The sequence below is a fragment of the Oncorhynchus nerka genome, linkage group LG10, assembly GCF_034236695.1.
Source record: "Oncorhynchus nerka isolate Pitt River linkage group LG10, Oner_Uvic_2.0, whole genome shotgun sequence".
Lineage (NCBI taxonomy): Eukaryota > Metazoa > Chordata > Actinopteri > Salmoniformes > Salmonidae > Oncorhynchus > Oncorhynchus nerka.
In genome coordinates, this window is record NC_088405.1 from 101,853,149 (window position 1) to 101,869,901 (window position 16,753).

A 16,753-nucleotide genomic window follows, 5' to 3' on the forward strand; every position below is an offset into this window, starting at 1 on the left:
TGGTACAGCCTATCACCACCAGGCCTGCTATCATGGGAAAGATCAGGTCTGTCTGGAACTGAAGGGTCTTGTCTAGAGAGAGGAGAGGCAGATGGGAGGAAAGACGAAGCAGAGAAGAGAAGAGGAGTGGAGAGGCAGAGGAGAGGAGAAGAGAAGCAGAGAAGAGAAGAGAAGAGGAGAGGAGAGGAGAGGCAGAGGAGAGGAGAAGAGAAGCAGAGAAGAGAAGAGGAGAGGAGAGGCAGAGGAGAGGAGAAGATAAGCAGAGAAGAAGAGAAGCAGAGGAGAGGAGAGGAGAGGAGAGGAGAGGAGAGGAGAACATGATGAGAGGACATCAGGAAAGAAAGGAATTCAGGTCTGCGGTAAATGCAGAGAAGTAAGTGTGTTGCATTGTGGGAGCGTGACCCTTCCCTGACCTGTGACGGTGACTTCAAAAGATTTGGTGCGATTTGGGTAAATGGGCGATGACGTCACACAGCTGTAGGGACCTTGGTGTACCGCCCTGTCCACCCGGCCCACCTTCAGACGAGACGTCAAGCCGTCATTGGTCAGTAGGAAGCGGCCCTCTGATAGGTCGATGGGGTCTCCGTGCTGTTGCCAAGATACCAAGACGGGGGGGTTGGCAGAGACGTCACATGACAATTCCAGCTCCCTAGTCTGCTCCACCGACACCTCCTCCTTCCCAGAGTGCAACGGGGCGTCTAGGGAGCACAGGTTAGAGGTCAGTGGTAACAACGGGTCAGAGACAGAGAGAGACAGAGAGAGAGAGAGATAGACAGAGAGAGAGAGAGAGAGACAGATAGAGAGAGAGAGAGAGAGAGAGAGAGAGAGACAGAGAGAAACAGAGAGAAACAGAGAGACAGAGAGAGACAGAGAGAGACAGAGAGAGAGAGAGAGAGAGACAGAGAGAAACAGAGAGACAGAGCGAGACAGAGAGAGACAGAGAGAGAGAGAGAGACAGAGAGAGAGAGAGAGACAGAGAGAGAGAGAGACAGAGAGAGAGAGAAACATAGAGAGAGAGAGACAGAGAGAGAGAGAGACAGAGACAGAGAGAGAGAGACAGAGAGAGAGAGAAACAGAGAGACAGAGAGAGAGAGACAGAGAGAGAGAGAAACAGAGAGACAGAGAGAGAGAGAGACAGAGAGAGAGAGAAACAGAGAGAGAGAGACAGAGAGAGAGAGAAACAGAGAGAGCGAGACAGAGAGAGAGAGAAACAGAGAGACAGAGAGAGAGAGAGACAGAGAGAGAGAGAAACAGAGAGAGAAACATACAGGTGACCTCCAGCTGGACTGAGGCGTTGACGCTGGCATTGTTCTTCATCTGGCAGGTAAAGATGGCGGCGTTGTCGACGTGGGTTACGGGCGTGACACAGAGCCTGCTGCTGCCCCAGGTGTTGCCCTCTGCAATGCTGATCAGCTGACCGTTCCTCAGCCACACCAGCTCTGCCTCCTGGGGCTCAGACAGACAGGTCAGAGACACTGTCTTCTCCAGCTCTGTATGGACAAACCCTCCACTGACTTCTGGATCTGACTTCACCTCTAATCCTGGGGAGGGAGAGGAGAGAGGGGGAGGGAGGGAGAGAGGGTGGGGGGAGGGAGGGAGGGAGGGAGGGAGGGTCAGATGGAGGCATGGAGAGAGGGATGGAGGGGAGGGAAAGTTGGAGGGAAGAGGAGAGAGAGGGGGAGGGAGAGGGAAAGGGAAGGATGGATGGATGGAAGAGGAGAGAGAGGAGGAGGGGGAGGGTTATGATTGAGGTGTAGAGTGTAGAGTCACCTGAGGCTGAGAGGGGAATGATAAAGGGGAAAGAAGAGAGTTTGGAGAGGTGAAAGGTCAAGGGTCAGATGTTGAAAGATCAGGGGTGAAAGATTAGAGGTCAGAGGTCAGTCTCACCTGAAATCGGTGTGGTAAAGTAGAGCACCAGCAAGAACGCACTGGCTTTCACTGACATCATCATCTTACCCAGAAACCCACACCGCCTGGGGAGAGGACAGGACACAGTGGTCAGTCTATCAGAGAGAGACTGTGGGCTGGGTGTTGACAGACACAGACTACCTCTGGGTCTGGACCATAAAGAACTTGTTAATAAAGAATATAAACTGGACATTTAAACAGACACAGCCTGTATAGTACTACAGTACATCTGAATACTGTATAGTACTACAGTACATCTGAATACCGTATAGTACTACAGTACATCTGAATACTGTATAGTACTACAGTACATCTGAATACCGTATTGTACTACAGTACATCTGAATACTGTATAGTACTACAGTACACCTGAATACTGTATAGTACTACAGTACATCTGAGTACCGTATTGTACTACAGTACATCTGAATACCGTATAGTACTACAGTACATCTGAATATTGTATAGTACTACAGTACATCTGAATACTGTATAGTACTACAGTACATCTGAGTACCGTATTGTACTACAGTACATCTGAATACCGTATAGTACTACAGTACATCTGAATATTGTATAGTATTACAGTACATCTGAATACTGTATAGTACTACAGTACATCTGAATACCGTATAGTACTACAGTACATCTGAATACTGTATAGTACTACAGTACATCTGAATACTGTATTGTACTACAGTACATCTGAATACCGTATAGTACTACAGTACATCTGAATACTGTATAGTACTGTACATCTGAATACCGTATAGTACTACAGTACATCTGAATACTGTATAGTACTACAGAAAATCTGAATACTGTATAGTACTGTACATCTGAATACTGTATAGTGCTGTACATCTGAATACTGAATAGTAATACTGTTGATCGGAATACTGTATAGTACTGTACATCTGATTACTGTATAGTACTGTATATCTGAATACTGTATAGTTCTGTACACCTGAATGCTGTATAGTACTGTATATCTGAATACTGTATAGTTCTGTACACCTGAATACTCTATAGTAATGTACATCTGAATACTGTTTAGTACTACTCCACATCTGAATACTGTATAGTGCAGTACATCTGAATACTGTATAGTACTACAATACATCTGAATACTGACTAGTAATACTGTTGATCTGAATACTGTATAGTATTACAGTACATCTGAATACTGTATAGTACTCCTGTACATCTGAATACTGTATAGAACTACAGTATATTTGAATACTGTATAGTATGACAGTACATCTGAATACTGTATAGTACTATACATCTGAATACTGTATAGTACTCCAGTACATCTGAATACTGTATAGTACGATACACCTGAATACTGTATAGTACTATACATCTTAATACTGTATAGTACTACAGTACATCTGAATACTGTATAGTACTCCTTTACATCTGAATACTGTATAGTACTACAGTACATCTGAATACCGTATAGTACTACAGTACACCTGAATACTGTATAGTACTACAGTACATCTGAATACTGTATTGTACTACAGTACATCTGAATACTGTATAGTACTACAGTACATCTGAATACCGTATAGTACTACAGTACATCTGAATACTGTATTGTACTACAGTACATCTGAATACTGTATAGTACTACAGTACATCTGAATACCGTATTGTACTACTCTACATCTGAATACTGTATAGTACTACAGTACATCTGAATACCGTATAGTACTACAGTACATCTGAAAACTGTATAGTACTACAGTACATCTGAATACCGCATAGTACTACAGTACATCTGAATACCGTATAGTACTACAGTACATCTGAATACTGTATAGTACTACAGTACATCTGAATACTGTATTGTACTACAGTACATCTGAATAGTGTATTGTACTACAGTACATCTGAATACTGTATTTTACTACAGTACATCTGAATACCGTATAGTACTACAGTACATCTGAATACCGTATAGTACTACAGTACATCTGAATACTGTATAGTACTACAGTACATCTGAATACCGTATAGTACTACAGTACATCTGAATAGTGTATAGTACTACAGTATATCTGAATACTGTATAGTACTACAGTACATCTGAATACCGTATAGTACTACAGTACATCTGAATACTCTATAGTACTACAGTACATCTGAATACTGTATAGTACTACAGTACATCTGAATACTGTATAGTACTACAGTACATCTGAATACCGTATAGTACTACAGTACATCTGAATACTGTATAGTACTACAGTACATCTGAATACTGTATAGTACTACAGTACATCTGAATACCGTATAGTACTACAGTACATCTGAATACTCTATAGTATTACATTACATCTGAATACTGTATAGTACTACAGAAAATCTGAATACTGTATAGTACTGTACATCTGAATACTGTATAGTGCTGTACATCTGAATACTGAATAGTAATACTGTTGATCGGAATACTGTATAGTACTGTACATCTGATTACTGTATAGTACTGTACATCTGATTACTGTATAGTACTGTATATCTGAATACTGTATAGTTCTGTACACCTGAATGCTGTATAGTACTGTATATCTGAATACTGTATAGTTCTGTACACCTGAATACTCTATAGTAATGTACATCTGAATACTGTTTAGTACTACTCCACATCTGAATACTGTATAGTGCAGTACATCTGAATACTGTATAGTACTACAATACATCTGAATACTGACTAGTAATACTGTTGATCTGAATACTGTATAGTACTACAATACATCTGAATACAGTATAGTACTCCTGTACATCTGAATACTGTATAGAACTACAGTATATTTGAATACTGTATAGTATGACAGTACATCTGAATACTGTATAGTACTATACATCTGAATACTGTATAGTACTCCAGTACATCTGAATACTGTATAGTACGATACACCTGAATACTGTATAGTACTATACATCTTAATACTGTATAGTACTACAGTACATCTGAATACTGTATAGTACTCCTTTACATCTGAATACTGTATAGTACTACAGTACATCTGAATACCGTATAGTACTACAGTACACCTGAATACTGTATAGTACTACAGTACATCTGAATACTGTATTGTACTACAGTACATCTGAATACGGTATAGTACTACAGTACATCTGAATACCGTATAGTACTACAGTACATCTGAATACTGTATTGTACTACAGTACATCTGAATACTGTATAGTACTACAGTACATCTGAATACCGTATAGTACTACAGTACATCTGAAAACTGTATAGTACTACAGTACATCTGAATACCGCATAGTACTACAGTACATCTGAATACTGTATAGTACTACAGTACATCTGAATACTGTATTGTACTACAGTACATCTGAATACCGTATTGTACTACAGTACATCTGAATACTGTATTTTACTACAGTACATCTGAATACCGTATAGTACTACAGTACATCTGAATACCGTATAGTACTACAGTACATCTGAATACTGTATAGTACTACAGTACATCTGAATACCGTATAGTACTACAGTACATCTGAATACTGTATAGTACTACAGTACATCTGAATAGTGTATAGTACTACAGTATATCTGAATACTGTATAGTACTACAGTACATCTGAATACCGTATAGTACTACAGTACATCTGAATACTCTATAGTACTACAGTACATCTGAATACCGTATAGACTACAGTACATCTGAATACTGTATAGTACTACAGTACATCTGAATACCGTATAGTACTACAGTACATCTGAATACTGTATAGTCCTACAGTACATCTGAATACTGTATAGTACTACAGTACATCTGAATACCGTATAGTACTACAGTACATCTGAATACTCTATAGTATTACATTACATCTGAATACTGTATAGTATTACAGAAAATCTGAATACTGTATAGTACTGTACATCTGAATACTGTATAGTGCTGTACATCTGAATACTGAATAGTAATACTGTTGATCGGAATACTGTATAGTACTGTACATCTGATTACTGTATAGTACTGTACATCTGATTACTGTATAGTACTGTATATCTGAATACTGTATAGTTCTGTACACCTGAATAATGTATAGTACTGTATATCTGAATACTGTATAGTTCTGTACACCTGAATACTCTATAGTAATGTACATCTGAATACTGTTTAGTACTACTCCACATCTGAATACTGTATAGTGCAGTACATCTGAATACTGTATAGTACTACAATACATCTTAATACTGACTAGTAATACTGTTGTTCTGAATACTGTATAGTATTACACTACATCTGAATACTGTATAGTACTCCTGTACATCTGAATACTGTATAGAACTACAGTATATCTGAATACTGTATAGTACTCCAGTACATCTGAATACTGTATAGTACTCCTGTACATCTGAATACTGTATAGAACTACAGTATATTTGAATACTGTATAGTATGACAGTACATCTGAATACTGTATAGTACTATACATCTGAATACTGTATAGTACTCCAGTACATCTGAATACTGTATAGTACGATACACCTGAATACTGTATAGTACTATACATCTTAATACTGTATAGTACTACAGTACATCTGAATACTGTATAGTACTCCTTTACATCTGAATACTGTATAGTACTACAGTACATCTGAATACCGTATAGTACTACAGTACATCTGAATACTGTATTGTACTACAGTACATCTGAATACCGTATAGTACTACAGTACATCTGAAAACCGTATAGTACTACAGTACATCTGAATACTGTATAGTACTACAGTACATCTGAATACTGTATAGTACTACAGTACATCTGAATACTGTATAGTACTACAGTACATCTGAATACCGTATTGTACTACTCTACCTCTGAATACTGTATAGTTCTGTACACCTGAATACTCTATAGTAATGTACATCTGAATACTGTTTAGTACTACTCCACATCTGAAAACTGTATAGTGCAGTACATCTGAATACTGTATAGTACTACAGTACATCTGAATACTGTATTGTACTACAGTACATCTGAATACTGTATAGTACTACAGTACATCTGAATACCGTATAGTACTACAGTACATCTGAATACTGTATTGTACTACAGTACATCTGAATACTGTATAGTACTACAGTACATCTGAATACTGTATAGTACTACAGTACATCTGAATACTGTATTGTACTACAGTACATCTGAATAGTGTATTGTACTACAGTACATCTGAATACTGTATTTTACTACAGTACATCTGAATACCGTATAGTACTACAGTACATCTGAATACCGTATAGTACTACAGTACATCTGAATACTGTATAGTACTACAGTACATCTGAATACCGTATAGTACTACAGTACATCTGAATAGTGTATAGTACTACAGTATATCTGAATACTGTATAGTACTACAGTACATCTGAATACCGTATAGTACTACAGTACATCTGAATACTCTATAGTACTACAGTACATCTGAATACTGTATAGTACTACAGTACATCTGAATACTGTATAGTACTACAGTACATCTGAATACCGTATAGTACTACAGTACATCTGAATACTCTATAGTATTACATTACATCTGAATACTGTATAGTACTACAGAAAATCTGAATACTGTATAGTACTGTACATCTGAATACTGTATAGTGCTGTACATCTGAATACTGAATAGTAATACTGTTGATCGGAATACTGTATAGTACTGTACATCTGATTACTGTATAGTACTGTACATCTGATTACTGTATAGTACTGTATATCTGAATACTGTATAGTTCTGTACACCTGAATGCTGTATAGTACTGTATATCTGAATACTGTATAGTTCTGTACACCTGAATACTCTATAGTAATGTACATCTGAATACTGTTTAGTACTACTCCACATCTGAATACTGTATAGTGCAGTACATCTGAATACTGTATAGTACTACAATACATCTGAATACTGACTAGTAATACTGTTGATCTGAATACTGTATAGTACTACAATACATCTGAATACTGTATAGTACTCCTGTACATCTGAATACTGTATAGAACTACAGTATATTTGAATACTGTATAGTATGACAGTACATCTGAATACTGTATAGTACTATACATCTGAATACTGTATAGTACTCCAGTACATCTGAATACTGTATAGTACGATACACCTGAATACTGTATAGTACTATACATCTTAATACTGTATAGTACTACAGTACATCTGAATACTGTATAGTACTCCTTTACATCTGAATACTGTATAGTACTACAGTACATCTGAATACCGTATAGTACTACAGTACACCTGAATACTGTATAGTACTACAGTACATCTGAATACTGTATTGTACTACAGTACATCTGAATACGGTATAGTACTACAGTACATCTGAATACCGTATAGTACTACAGTACATCTGAATACTGTATTGTACTACAGTACATCTGAATACTGTATAGTACTACAGTACATCTGAATACCGTATAGTACTACAGTACATCTGAAAACTGTATAGTACTACAGTACATCTGAATACTGTATTGTACTACAGTACATCTGAATAGTGTATTGTACTACAGTACATCTGAATACTGTATTTTACTACAGTACATCTGAATACCGTATAGTACTACAGTACATCTGAATACCGTATAGTACTACAGTACATCTGAATACTGTATAGTACTACAGTACATCTGAATACCGTATAGTACTACAGTACATCTGAATAGTGTATAGTACTACAGTATATCTGAATACTGTATAGTACTACAGTACATCTGAATACCGTATAGTACTACAGTACATCTGAATACTCTATAGTACTACAGTACATCTGAATACTGTATAGTACTACAGTACATCTGAATACTGTATAGTACTACAGTACATCTGAATACCGTATAGTACTACAGTACATCTGAATACTCTATAGTATTACATTACATCTGAATACTGTATAGTACTACAGAAAATCTGAATACTGTATAGTACTGTACATCTGAATACTGTATAGTGCTGTACATCTGAATACTGAATAGTAATACTGTTGATCGGAATACTGTATAGTACTGTACATCTGATTACTGTATAGTACTGTACATCTGATTACTGTATAGTACTGTATATCTGAATACTGTATAGTTCTGTACACCTGAATGCTGTATAGTACTGTATATCTGAATACTGTATAGTTCTGTACACCTGAATACTCTATAGTAATGTACATCTGAATACTGTTTAGTACTACTCCACATCTGAATACTGTATAGTGCAGTACATCTGAATACTGTATAGTACTACAATACATCTGAATACTGACTAGTAATACTGTTGATCTGAATACTGTATAGTACTACAATACATCTGAATACTGTATAGTACTCCTGTACATCTGAATACTGTATAGAACTACAGTATATTTGAATACTGTATAGTATGACAGTACATCTGAATACTGTATAGTACTATACATCTGAATACTGTATAGTACTCCAGTACATCTGAATACTGTATAGTACGATACACCTGAATACTGTATAGTACTATACATCTTAATACTGTATAGTACTACAGTACATCTGAATACTGTATAGTACTCCTTTACATCTGAATACTGTATAGTACTACAGTACATCTGAATACCGTATAGTACTACAGTACACCTGAATACTGTATAGTACTACAGTACATCTGAATACTGTATTGTACTACAGTACATCTGAATACGGTATAGTACTACAGTACATCTGAATACCGTATAGTACTACAGTACATCTGAATACTGTATTGTACTACAGTACATCTGAATACTGTATAGTACTACAGTACATCTGAATACCGTATAGTACTACAGTACATCTGAAAACTGTATAGTACTACAGTACATCTGAATACCGCATAGTACTACAGTACATCTGAATACTGTATAGTACTACAGTACATCTGAATACTGTATTGTACTACAGTACATCTGAATACCGTATTGTACTACAGTACATCTGAATACTGTATTTTACTACAGTACATCTGAATACCGTATAGTACTACAGTACATCTGAATACCGTATAGTACTACAGTACATCTGAATACTGTATAGTACTACAGTACATCTGAATACCGTATAGTACTACAGTACATCTGAATACTGTATAGTACTACAGTACATCTGAATAGTGTATAGTACTACAGTATATCTGAATACTGTATAGTACTATACATCTTAATACTGTATAGTACTACAGTACATCTGAATACTGTATAGTACTCCTTTACATCTGAATACTGTATAGTACTACAGTACATCTGAATACCGTATAGTACTACAGTACACCTGAATACTGTATAGTACTACAGTACATCTGAATACTGTATTGTACTACAGTACATCTGAATACGGTATAGTACTACAGTACATCTGAATACCGTATAGTACTACAGTACATCTGAATACTGTATTGTACTACAGTACATCTGAATACTGTATAGTACTACAGTACATCTGAATACCGTATAGTACTACAGTACATCTGAAAACTGTATAGTACTACAGTACATCTGAATACTGTATTGTACTACAGTACATCTGAATAGTGTATTGTACTACAGTACATCTGAATACTGTATTTTACTACAGTACATCTGAATACCGTATAGTACTACAGTACATCTGAATACCGTATAGTACTACAGTACATCTGAATACTGTATAGTACTACAGTACATCTGAATACCGTATAGTACTACAGTACATCTGAATAGTGTATAGTACTACAGTATATCTGAATACTGTATAGTACTACAGTACATCTGAATACCGTATAGTACTACAGTACATCTGAATACTCTATAGTACTACAGTACATCTGAATACTGTATAGTACTACAGTACATCTGAATACTGTATAGTACTACAGTACATCTGAATACCGTATAGTACTACAGTACATCTGAATACTCTATAGTATTACATTACATCTGAATACTGTATAGTACTACAGAAAATCTGAATACTGTATAGTACTGTACATCTGAATACTGTATAGTGCTGTACATCTGAATACTGAATAGTAATACTGTTGATCGGAATACTGTATAGTACTGTACATCTGATTACTGTATAGTACTGTACATCTGATTACTGTATAGTACTGTATATCTGAATACTGTATAGTTCTGTACACCTGAATGCTGTATAGTACTGTATATCTGAATACTGTATAGTTCTGTACACCTGAATACTCTATAGTAATGTACATCTGAATACTGTTTAGTACTACTCCACATCTGAATACTGTATAGTGCAGTACATCTGAATACTGTATAGTACTACAATACATCTGAATACTGACTAGTAATACTGTTGATCTGAATACTGTATAGTACTACAATACATCTGAATACTGTATAGTACTCCTGTACATCTGAATACTGTATAGAACTACAGTATATTTGAATACTGTATAGTATGACAGTACATCTGAATACTGTATAGTACTATACATCTGAATACTGTATAGTACTCCAGTACATCTGAATACTGTATAGTACGATACACCTGAATACTGTATAGTACTATACATCTTAATACTGTATAGTACTACAGTACATCTGAATACTGTATAGTACTCCTTTACATCTGAATACTGTATAGTACTACAGTACATCTGAATACCGTATAGTACTACAGTACACCTGAATACTGTATAGTACTACAGTACATCTGAATACTGTATTGTACTACAGTACATCTGAATACGGTATAGTACTACAGTACATCTGAATACCGTATAGTACTACAGTACATCTGAATACTGTATTGTACTACAGTACATCTGAATACTGTATAGTACTACAGTACATCTGAATACCGTATAGTACTACAGTACATCTGAAAACTGTATAGTACTACAGTACATCTGAATACCGCATAGTACTACAGTACATCTGAATACTGTATAGTACTACAGTACATCTGAATACTGTATTGTACTACAGTACATCTGAATACCGTATTGTACTACAGTACATCTGAATACTGTATTTTACTACAGTACATCTGAATACCGTATAGTACTACAGTACATCTGAATACCGTATAGTACTACAGTACATCTGAATACTGTATAGTACTACAGTACATCTGAATACCGTATAGTACTACAGTACATCTGAATACTGTATAGTACTACAGTACATCTGAATAGTGTATAGTACTACAGTATATCTGAATACTGTATAGTACTACAGTACATCTGAATACCGTATAGTACTACAGTACATCTGAATACTCTATAGTACTACAGTACATCTGAATACCGTATAGACTACAGTACATCTGAATACTGTATAGTACTACAGTACATCTGAATACCGTATAGTACTACAGTACATCTGAATACTGTATAGTCCTACAGTACATCTGAATACTGTATAGTACTACAGTACATCTGAATACCGTATAGTACTACAGTACATCTGAATACTCTATAGTATTACATTACATCTGAATACTGTATAGTATTACAGAAAATCTGAATACTGTATAGTACTGTACATCTGAATACTGTATAGTGCTGTACATCTGAATACTGAATAGTAATACTGTTGATCGGAATACTGTATAGTACTGTACATCTGATTACTGTATAGTACTGTACATCTGATTACTGTATAGTACTGTATATCTGAATACTGTATAGTTCTGTACACCTGAATGCTGTATAGTACTGTATATCTGAATACTGTATAGTTCTGTACACCTGAATACTCTATAGTAATGTACATCTGAATACTGTTTAGTACTACTCCACATCTGAATACTGTATAGTGCAGTACATCTGAATACTGTATAGTACTACAATACATCTGAATACTGACTAGTAATACTGTTGTTCTGAATACTGTATAGTATTACACTACATCTGAATACTGTATAGTACTCCAGTACATCTGAATACTGTATAGTACTACAGTACATCTGAATACCGTATAGTACTACAGTACACCTGAATACTGTATAGTACTACAGTACATCTGAATACCGTATAGTACTACAGTACATCTGAATACTGTATTGTACTACAGTACATCTGAATACCGTATAGTACTACAGTACATCTGAAAACCGTATAGTACTACAGTACATCTGAATACTGTATAGTACTACAGTACATCTGAATACTGTATAGTACTACAGTACATCTGAATACTGTATAGTACTACAGTACATCTGAATACCGTATTGTACTACTCTACCTCTGAATACTGTATAGTTCTGTACACCTGAATACTCTATAGTAATGTACATCTGAATACTGTTTAGTACTACTCCACATCTGAATACTGTATAGTGCAGTACATCTGAATACTGTATAGTACTACAATACATCTGAATACTGACTAGTAATACTGTTGATCTGAATACTGTATAGTATTACAGTACATCTGAATACTGTATAGTACTCCTGTACATCTGAATACTGTATAGTACTACAGTACATCTGAATACCGTATAGTACTACAGTACATCTGAATACTCTATAGTACTACAGTACATCTGAATACTGTATAGTACTACAGTACATCTGAATACTGTATAGTACTGTACGTCTGAATACTGTATAGTGCTGTACATCTGAATACTGAATAGTAATACTGTTGATCGGAATACTGTATAGTACTGTACATCTGATTACTGTATAGTACTGTATATCTGAATACTGTATAGTTCTGTACACCTGAATGCTGTATAGTACTGTATATCTGAATACTGTATAGTTCTGTACACCTGAATACTATAGTAATGTACATCTGAATACTGTTTAGTACTACTCCACATCTGAATACTGTATAGTGCAGTACATCTGAATACTGTATAGTACTACAATACATCTGAATACTGTATAGTACTCCTGTACATCTGAATACTGTATAGAACTACAGTATATTTGAATACTGTATAGTATGACAGTACATCTGAATACTGTATAGTACTATACATCTGAATACCGTATAGTAATACTATACATCTGAATACTGTATAGTACTCCAGTACATCTAAATACTGTATAGTACTACAATACATCTTAATACTGTATAGTACTACAGTACATCTGAATACTGTATAGTACTCCTGTACATCTGAATACTGTATAGTACTGTACATCTGAATACTGTATAGTACTGTACATCTGAATACTATATAGTACTGTACATCTGATTGCTGTACAGTAATGCTGTATATCTGATTACTGTTTAGCAATATTGTAGGAGTAGGGATTTTGTAGGCTGTTGGTTACTGATTACAGTTGAATCTCACATAGACAGGTCCGCCGTTGATTTAAAAAAAAAAGTATTTAACTAGGTAAGTCAGTTAATTTAATTTATTTACAATGACGGCATACCCCGGGCAAACCCGGACGATGCTGGGTCAATTGATCGCCGCCCTATGGGACTCCCAATCACGGCCAGATGCGATACAGCCTGGATTCGAACCAAGGACTGTAGCGATGCCTCTTGCACTGAGATGCAGTGCCTTAGACCGCTGCATCACTTGGGAGCCCAATTAATAACACATGAACTAAACACACATTTACTCTGGACAGTAAACGTTGTCTGGATTCAATTATGTATTTCATTGTAACTAATTAGTCAGGAAGTAAGGATGGAGAAATTCATGTCATCTTTCAGAAAGAGGTCATATATACAGAGATAACTATTCCGCCCTGAGACAGTAGAAGAAGCAAATATCAATCTACTCACAGAAAGTCACAGAATATCAACGGTTATCTAATGTTGCCTTGTTAGTCTTGTGTTAGTTTCCTGTAGGTTGTGTCTAGAGTGGTGTATCTGTAGGTTGTAGAGGTCTGACTGATCCCTATGAAGACTTTATATCATGGAATTTATAGCCTTTACCAGAATTACTCTCTCTCTCTCTCTTTCACTCTCTCTGTCTCTCTCTCTTTCACTCTCTCTGTCTCTCTCTCTTTCTGTCTCTCTCTCTCTCTCTCTCTCTCTCTCTCTCTCTCTTTCACTCTCTCTGTCTCTCTCTCTTTCTGTCTCTCTCTCTCTCTCTCTCTCTCTCTCTCTTTCTCTCTGTCTCTCTCTCTCTCTCTCTCTCTCACTTTCTCTGTCTCTCTCTCTCTCTCTCTCTCTCTCTCTCTCTCTCTCTCTCTCTCTCTGTCTCTGTCTCTCTCTCTCTGTCTCTCGCTCACTCACTTTATTAGCATGCGACACATCCCACTGGGCAGACGCTGGTTGAAGCAATATTGTTCCCACATCACTTAGATTTCGGCAGCTATATAAAAACAATATTAAATAAAAAAGGTGATATGAAAAGTGTCTGTTCATGTGTCTGTTTTTGTCTTATGTTTGATGATTGACAGCCAGTTTATATTGGAGAAGGCGACGCATAAGTAGAGACGCATTTTAGTTTATCGTGTTGTTTTCTGTTGGTGGTGAGGATACAGGAAGTTGTTTTCTGTTGGTGGTGAGGATACAGGAAGTTGTTTTCTGTTGGTGGTGAGGATACAGGAAGTTATTTTCTGTTGGTGTTGAGGATACAGGAAGTTGTTTTCTGTTGGTGGTGAGGATACAGGAAGTTGTTTTCTGTTGGTGGTGAGGATACAGGAAGTTGTTTTCTGTTGGTGGTGAGGATACAGGAAGTTGTTTTCTGTTGGTGGTGAGGATACAGGAAGTTGTTTTCTGTTGGTGGTGAGGATACAGGAAGTTGTTTTCTGTTGGTGTTGAGGATACAGGAAGTTGTTTTCTGTTGGTGGTGAGGATACAGGAAGTTGTTTTCTGTTGGTGGTGAGGATACAGGAAGTTGTTTTCTGTTGGTGATGAGGATACAGGAAGTTGTTTTCTGTTGGTGGTGAGGATACAGGAAGTTGTTTTCTGTTGGTGTTGAGGATACAGGAAGTTGTTTTCTGTTGGTGGTGAGGATACAGGAAGTTGTTTTCTGTTGGTGGTGAGGATACAGGTGAGTTGTTTTCTGTTGGTGGTGAGGATACAGGAAGTTGTTTTCTGTTGGTGTTGAGGATACAGGAAGTTGTTTTCTGTTGGTGGTGAGGATACAGGAAGTTGTTTTCTGTTTGGTGGTGAGGATACAGGAAGTTGTTTTCTGTTGGTGGTGAGGATACAGGAAGTTGTTTTCTGTTGGTGGTGAGGATACAGGAAGTTGTTTTCTGTTGGTGGTGAGGATACAGGAAGTTGTTTTCTGTTGGTGGTGAGGATACAGGAAGTTGTTTTCTGTTGGTGTTGAGGATACAGGAAGTTGTTTTCTGTTGGTGGTGAGGATACAGGAAGTTGTTTTCTGTTGGTGGTGAGGATACAGGAAGTTGTTTTCTGTTGGTGGTGAGGATACAGGGTATATTTGCTGTTTTAAGAGGGAAGGTGTGAAAGGCTTTTGGTTTTTCTACTTATGTTTTGAGGTTGGACATTTGGGGCGTATGGCATTTTAGAACGCAGGGAGCACAGATTGGTGTCACCTTGTCAGTCAGTATGTGTTACACCTGTGATGGATGCCATCTCAAATCAAATCAAATCAAAACTTTATTTGTCACACGCTGAATACAACAAGTGTTGACTTTACTGTGAAATGCTTACTTACAAGCATTTAACCAACAGTGCAGTTCAAGAAGAGTTAAGAAAATATTTTCCAAATAAACTAAAGTAGAAAATAATAAAAAGTAACACAATAACATAACAATAACGGGACTATAGACAGGGGGTACCGGTACCAAGTCAGTGTGCAGGGGTAGAGGTATAGAGGTAATTTGTACATGTAGTTAGGGGATAGAAGCTTTTGAGGAGCCTTATTGGTCCTAGACTTGGCTGCC

At 36.6% G+C, this 16,753-nt stretch overlaps 1 protein-coding gene across 1 annotated transcript in view; it reads right to left on the bottom strand.

Moving 5' to 3' along the window:
• The window catches only part of tmigd1 (transmembrane and immunoglobulin domain containing 1), a 15,409-nt gene extending 587 nt beyond the window's left edge, over window positions 1–14,822 (bottom strand). The window contains exons 1-5 of the mRNA XM_065024023.1: window positions 14,676–14,822; window positions 1,888–1,973; window positions 1,269–1,541; window positions 414–698; window positions 1–72 (exon numbers count right to left, since the gene is read on the bottom strand). The exon at window positions 1–72 is cut by the window's left edge and continues 41 nt beyond it. Of these exons, the coding sequence (XP_064880095.1) occupies window positions 1–72; window positions 414–698; window positions 1,269–1,541; window positions 1,888–1,951 (694 nt within the window). The 5' untranslated portion in view covers window positions 1,952–1,973; window positions 14,676–14,822. The remainder of the gene's footprint in view (window positions 73–413; window positions 699–1,268; window positions 1,542–1,887; window positions 1,974–14,675) is intronic.
• Between the last annotated feature and the right edge of the window lie 1,931 nt (window positions 14,823–16,753).